At 37.0% G+C, this 7,627-nt stretch overlaps 1 protein-coding gene across 2 annotated transcripts in view; it reads right to left on the bottom strand.

The window, feature by feature from the left end:
• Positions 1–7,627, bottom strand: part of GPN1 (GPN-loop GTPase 1) — a 64,714-nt gene that overhangs the window by 44,443 nt on the left and 12,644 nt on the right. For both annotated transcript variants that reach the window (XM_006835183.1, XM_006835184.1), the window contains exons 4-5: positions 4,989–5,055; positions 4,264–4,301 (exon numbers count right to left, since the gene is read on the bottom strand). In XM_006835183.1, the coding sequence (XP_006835246.1) occupies positions 4,264–4,301; positions 4,989–5,055 (105 nt within the window). The remainder of the gene's footprint in view (positions 1–4,263; positions 4,302–4,988; positions 5,056–7,627) is intronic.

Below are 7,627 nucleotides of genomic sequence, written 5' to 3' on the forward strand. Positions count from 1 at the left end.
CTGTGAAGTCGGTTCCAACTCATAGCGACCCTGTACAGGGTTTCCGAGGCTGTAAATCTTTACGGGAGCAGAAAGCCTCATCTTTCTCCCGCAAAACAGCTGGCAGTTTCGAACTGCTGATCTTGCGGTTCGCAGCCTGATTCGTAACCACTACGCTACCAGAGCTCCTTATAAGACTGGTTAAAAGCTATTGAGTAATAGAACATACCAAAAATGGGATAAAAAAATTCCCTGAATCAAATGAGAGAAAATATAAGACTTTCCAAAACCTTGGAGACACAGCAAAAGCAGTGCTTTGAGGGCAATTTATACCAATAAATGCACACAAGAAAAAGAAAGAATCAAAATCAACATATGAGTGCAACATCTGCAACAATCAGAAAACAGCAGCACAGTAAGCCATAGCCACCATAAGAAGAGGAATCATACAGAATAGACCAGAAACAAATGAAATAGAAAACAGAAAAACAACAGAACTGATAAGACAAGTTGGTTATTTGAAAGGATTAATAAAATAGATAAATTGCTGATAAATCTAACAAAAGAAAAGGAGAAGATCCAAATAACATGCATGAGAAACAATATGGGTGATGTCACAACAGACCCAATGGAAATAAAAAGGATAATAACACAATACTATGAAGAATTGTACTCTAACAGATTTGAAAAGCTAGGCGAAATGTTCAAATTTTTAGAAAAACATGACCTACCTAAATACAGAATGAAGTGGAAAACTTGAAAAGACCTATAATAAGAGAAATTGATTAGCTCATTTAAAACTTCCAACCAAAAAAATAAGGGCCTAGATGGCTTTACTGGTGAATTCTATGAAGTATTCAAGAAGACCTGACACTAATTCTACTCAAACTATTCCTTAACATAAAAAAGGATGGAAAACTCCTGAGTACATGTTATGAAGCAAGCACAAACCTCATACAAAAACCAGGCAGAGACATCACTAAAAAAGAAAATTATAGACCAGTAATCAACATAGCCCACCACATAAGGAAAATTACATGATCATATCAACTGACGAAAAAATGGCATTTGACAAAACCCAACATCCATTCCTGTCTGATAAAAAAAACTCAACAAAATAGGAATAGAAGATACATTCTTCAACATAATTAAGGGCATAGATACAAATCCAGAAGACAACACTACACTGAATGGAGAGAAACTGAAAACATTTCCCTTCAGAACAGGAACAAAACAAGGATGTCTTTATCACCACTCTTATTCAACAGTGTTGGAAGTCTTAGCCAGAGCTAAAAGACAAGAAAGGGAAATTAAAGGCCTCCATATTGGCAAAGAAGAAGTGAAGCGCTATTTGAAAATGACATGATCCTGTACAGAGAAAATCCCAAAGACTCAGCAAGAAAATTATTAGAACTCATAGAAAGATTCAACCAAGTGGCAGGGTACAAGATCAACATACAAAATAAAGAGAGTTCTGAAAAGGAAATCAGGAAAACAATGCTATTTACAATAGCCACCCAAAAGATGAAATACTTGGAACAAATCTAATCAGAGAAACAAAAGACCTATACAAAGGAAACTATAAAACACTACTACAGAAAACCAAAAGAGAGTTACAAAAATGGAAGAAAATACCATACTCATGGACAGGAAGACTTAACATTGTGAAAATGTCAACTAGCCAAAGCAATCTATAGTTATAATAATGTAATACCAATTCAGATTCCAAAGTCATTACTTAAAGAAATGGAAAAACTGATTACTAACTTTATATGGAAAAAAAGAGATCTTAGATAAGCAAAGCATTACTTAAGAAGAACAAAGTTGGAGACCTCTTACTTTCTGATCTCAAAATCAAGGACACAGTCCACAGTAGTTGAAATAGTCTGGCACTACCATGATAGACACATAGATCAATGGGAACAGAAGTAAATCCATCCACATACAGTAAAGTGATCTTTGACAAAGGGCCAAAGCACATTAAACGGGGAAGATAGTCCCTTCAACATATGGTGCTGGCAAAACTGGAAATTCATTTGCTGAATGGATACTGAAAAATGAAACATGATTCATATCTCATATCACATACAAAAACAAACTCAATGTGGATTAATGACTTAAATGTAAAGTCTATAACTATAAAGATCAGCAATGAAAGCATAGGAATTAACTTAGGGATTCTGATCAAAGGGTGAACAATGTTATATACACAAGGTTTTCATGCTAAAAGAAACATTCTTTAATGGTTACCAGGTGTGGGAAGTAAGAGAATAATTCACTAGCGAGAGGGCTTTTTATTGTTGCTGTTTTTAAGTGCCATCGAGTTAATTACGACTCGTAACAACCCTGTATAGGGTTTCTGAGGAGCAGTCGGTGAGCTTGAACAGCCAACCTTGAGGTTCAAGCTGACCTTGCAGTCCAGCACATTAACTGGCAAGTGCCACACCAGGGGGTAGGCACATGTTAACTCAGATGATGGGGAGGGAAATATACAAGAGGGAAGGGCAATATACAAAAAAGGGAAGTTGGCAGAAAAATGTGGAGACAGGTGAAGACACAGGAAGGTATGCAAGGGCTAACAGGGACAGTAAAGAGTGTTACATATACAACCCTGGAACAACAGTGTTCTGTAGGTAGATACATAAACATGCTTAACAAGTATGGGAGGTACAGTGGGAGTATACCCACAAATATATAAGGATTTGAAAGTGAATCTCTCTACACAGGTGTTTACCTTTGCTGTAAGCATACCTATGAATGTGGTGGAGAATGTTGTTTTTGTTAAGTGTCATGGAGTCAGTTCTGACTCATAGAAAGCGACCCTATGTGCAGTTTATGAGGAGCATCTAGTGGCTTTGAACTGCCAACCTTGAGATTAATGGTCCAGTGCTCATCCTACAATGTCACACAGGGGCAAAATGATGAAAATGTCTTCAATATTATCAAACTCCTTAAGACAATGAATTGCTGGGCCTGGAAGCTTAGGAATTTAGTCTTAGGGGACACCATGATCAATTGCCATACAGTCCACAGAGACAATGTTCTACATCTTACTTTAGTAGATAGTGACTGATGAGTAGTGTGATCTTAAAAGCTCATGAGCGGTCATCTAAGATACAACTATTGGTCTTTCCATATAGGAAAGAAAGATGAAAATTTGAAGATCCTTGGACATCAAATAGTCCAATGGACTAATGAAACATGTGAACATCAAACATCATGACTCTAAGACCAGAAGAACTAGAGGATACCTGGTCAACTGCTCTGAAACGGATATTAGAAGGTCCTGGATGGACTGAAGAAAATGTGGAACAAAACTCAAAATTATAAGAAAAAACGAGAGATCAGGCTTACTGGTCAGAAAGCGACTTGAGGAACCTGAGATACTAAGGCCCTTGACCATATTTCAGGTATGGAATAGAACTCACCCTTGTGATCCAATTTTCAGCCAAGTAGTTGACAGGTATATAAGGGGTACAACGCTAGTAAGGTATGCTTATCATGGAATGGTCAATCAAAAGGGCTATATATACTTAAGGACAAATTTGAGAAGGGATGGGTAAGGAGGGTAGAAGAGAAATAAGAACCACAGGAGGAAGAGGGATAATGGTTGCTACATGGGTGGGACTGTAATCATTGAGATGAAACAAAGTGGATGATTTATTGAATGTAAAACTGATGATCTTCTCTGTAAATCTTCACTCATTTCACACACATAAAAAAATTTTTTTTTTAAATAATGAAAATTTTCCACAAACTTTTTGAAGCCCCCTCATATCTGTTTATTTTTAAAACAAAAATAATTCTTTTTAAAAATAAGAACATAGTAAAAATATAACATCAGTTAATTATCAGTAATGATAAATATTAATTTTATTTTGATAATTTTTTAATTAAAAAATAATTACTCTCTTAATCATCTCAATTACATTCATTTAAACGAGGGTTGGAAAGATATAACAGCGGTTTTGATGCCAATAAGCATGATTTCCCAGGAGAAGGCATGCAAACATCTGAAGTGGAAAAGTCTCAAAACACCTCCTTTTTAGACATCCTCCAAAAGAAAGCCATGCAAGTACAGCAAAGTAATTAGAGGTGAATAATAGTACATTTAGCTCTACGTTATTTAAAAGCTTGATGAATTTCTTGCTTACTCTTTTTCACTTCTAATTGCTTCATCTCAATCTTAACCTTTTCAGAGCTTGGTATCCTAGGGTCTTTCTAAAAGTCTAGGAATGTGTCAATTATAGAACAAAAAATAGGTGTTAAACTGAAATCACTTACTTAGACATGTTCTGGGCCTTCTCAATAAATTTCATCACCTAAAAGAAAAAAAGACCAATACAAGATCAGATTTCTGTGCAAAATCAGAGCTTTCTCTAGGGTGGCAAACTTCCTAGGTACCACTGTAAATTGTCTATGTTCATAATTTAAGGACATTAATTAATAAAACTCAATGATATGTATAAACACATCCACATGAGCAACACTATAACAACACCCTGTGCACAGTGCAAGGACCTATGAAGCTCAAGTATAGATTTATCATTTATCATTCTCAAGTTATATCTATATGTCTCATGGAGTAACATCAGAATAACATATTAATGACTACTCTCACAGAAATTGAAGGTAACAGAGAAAACCTAATAGATGACAAATACCTGCCACAAGTAAAAAATGCCCATTAACTTTCCATTCCCTGCTTGCTGGCCCATCCCACTTCCCTGTACCACCATTTCAACCACAGACAACACAACAAATTAGTAAGAGATAAGAACCCAGATCTCTTGGATTTGTCTTATTTGCTGTCACAAATATTTAATGTGAAACATCTCACAATACTGAGATGCCTCCTCTCACAACATCTTATACCCTACCAAATGCTTCCTAATTTTCCACTGTAACGTTCAAGCTTATTGCTCTTCTTTCCAGTGAGCTCAAGAGAAGGTGTATAAGAGCCATACATTTTTTTAAACCCACATTCACATTCATAAGGATAGACATACCTGATCAAATCTGGTAGCAAAGAGATTGAGTGAGGTCACTATGCCACCATTGGGTCCAAGTCCATATCTAGATACTAAGTTGAGGATTCAAATGGTTTACAGATCACTTTATATTACCAGCTGATACTAGGGTATCAATCACACAAGCAGCATTTTAACGTTGGTGTTCCATGAATGGGTACTGGCAATTCAATCCTTGACAAGCACATACCATACAACCTTAACTTTACAGGGAATAAGTCATTATCAAGGTATTTCTCATTTATTTTCTTTTTACCATTTTTAGAGATGGCCAAGCAAAATGAAAAAAAAAAAAAAAAAACTAAACTGATCAAAATATAATGAACAGGTTTCTGGGTGACCTTGAGCCCTAAGGACCAACATGGTGCTGATCTGGAGGCTGTGTCATCTGAGTTGCTCAAGGAGCCTGAACTCTGTTCCTCTGAACCCCAGTGATCAGACCTGCTCACATCTCAGCATTTCTCCAAGATTAGTCTACTCCAGGACTGTAGCACACTGCTCTGGTTCCAAGGCTGCATCACTCCACTGGGATGGTGAGAGGGTTGTCAGTGTTTTGCTCCTAGGCCTGCTCACAGCTGCTTATTTGTAACCTTACTCTGCGGTGGGCTACTCTCTGCCTGCAGCGCTCCCTCTCCATAGTCACTGGGGACTGGGACAGGTTGTTACTATAACCATGGGGATGCACCACAAAAGTTGCCGACGCAGGCCTCCTGGCACTCTTGCCTTACCCTGTGCAGGTCTTTGGTATTTCAACTATCACGATGCAGACATCTGTAAAGCTGTTGCTATGCTGTGGACTTAATTGACTTAGTACCTTAAAAAATGACTGTACACCTCCCATTCGACTATCAATAAGGACAAAATAACAGATGTCCATTGGTGAGACATCCCTCTTCTAATCACTTGATTCTTTTCAGAATTTAATCTTTGAGGAAAAAGTATGAGAGGAATTAACATTCACAAAATATTGATACTGTATTCCATACTCTGGTAAGACAATAGGATTGTCTCCTAACTTCTCACAAGACTCACAGTATGACAAAACATTACATATGGGTTTTTACCTTTTATCAGTCTCTTAATGGGAATTCAGTTTGTTACTATCAGCATATTATGATCATTTTGTTGTTGTTATGTGCCGTGGAGTCCGTTCCGACTCATAGAGACCCTGCACAGGGTTTCTGAGGCTGTTAATCTTTATGGGAGCAGAACACCTCATCTTTCTCCCATGGAGCAACTGGCAGTTTTGAACTACTGACCTTGTAGTTCGCAACCCGATTTGTAACCACTACGCTACCAGAGCTCCATCATATCTCTTCTATATTTGTTCTAGGAATATGGACAATGGGAAAAACTGTTAACTCATAAATAAAGATTCAGCAGAAAATTTGACTGTTTTGGAAAAATCCCCCTCTGTTTTGTTGATGCTGTTCTGATGAAGGTTATATGTCTGAATGAAACTTTAAAATTAGGAAATACTAATAATATCACGCTCACGAATTTCTAAAGTGTAGGAGAAAAAGCTTGGAGAATATTTTAATATAGAGAAGTTCCATTTAGAGAAGAGGGTCCCCCTTATAGATGTATGAAAATAACTATAAATTCCAAACTGAGATATATCCTTCAAATGTCCTTAAATAATCTACCTACAAATATAAAACTATGAAAAGTAACACTATTATTTCTTACTTTGTTCATCTCTTGTATAGAAAGGTATTCTATGAAAGTATAATTTTTTTTTTTAATAAAATGAGGTATAATGAAAAAAACATGAAATGAATAGATGTATCAAGCAATGATAGCCTGCCTGCTGGCATGAACCACTGAGATCATCTATATAACATTCCTTGTTCTGACCTTCCCTAAGAAAAAACCTACTGATTACAATTTTGTTTCCTACATAACCAATGGGACATATAATGCAATGCACTCTCACAGTTTTGCCACTCTGGCATCTCAGGATGCTAGTGTCCAATTTAAACAAACATTCTTCAAAAATCTGATGGAAAATGTGATTATGAAAAAAAATTCATGAATGGATTTTTAAAAATTTTCACACCAAAAAAAACTCATACTAATTTCTTATAACATCTAGTTTAAGGCACTAAGTAAGTAAATACATCAGTTTGAAAAAAGCCCATAACAGAAAACATGAATTCCAAAAATGAAGCAAAAACATCAGGAGAACAAACAACATGGCAGATCAGGTGGAAGTGCAGTGAAGAGCTCCATCAGCAACAACACAGAATACCGGACCAAGCAGGCTCACATGATGGTCCCAGAACTCTGAACCACATATAAAGGAATATTTAGAAAGTTGGACACCTTACAACTAGCGGAATTTGTAGCAGAAGCCAGAAATCCATTGCTTTCTAATTCAAGACGCTCAGCTGCTCCAGGAGCCGCCATCTTGGGCAAGACCAAGCAAGGGAAGGATCAGAGCAGCCACGGAAGCCTGACAGACCACTGAGATAAAGGTGTGGACATTTTTTTATCTTTTTTGGTATCTGTTTATTGGTCTCTCATTGTCTGCACATCTCTATTCTGGTGACTAGAGGGGTACCTGAGCGAGTGGACACCACCCCACCCCCGTCAGAGGGTTCTACTACGCAGGTGTA

Source organism: Chrysochloris asiatica, unplaced genomic scaffold (genome assembly GCF_000296735.1).
Source record: "Chrysochloris asiatica unplaced genomic scaffold, ChrAsi1.0 scaffold00016, whole genome shotgun sequence".
NCBI classification, from domain to species: domain Eukaryota; kingdom Metazoa; phylum Chordata; class Mammalia; order Afrosoricida; family Chrysochloridae; genus Chrysochloris; species Chrysochloris asiatica.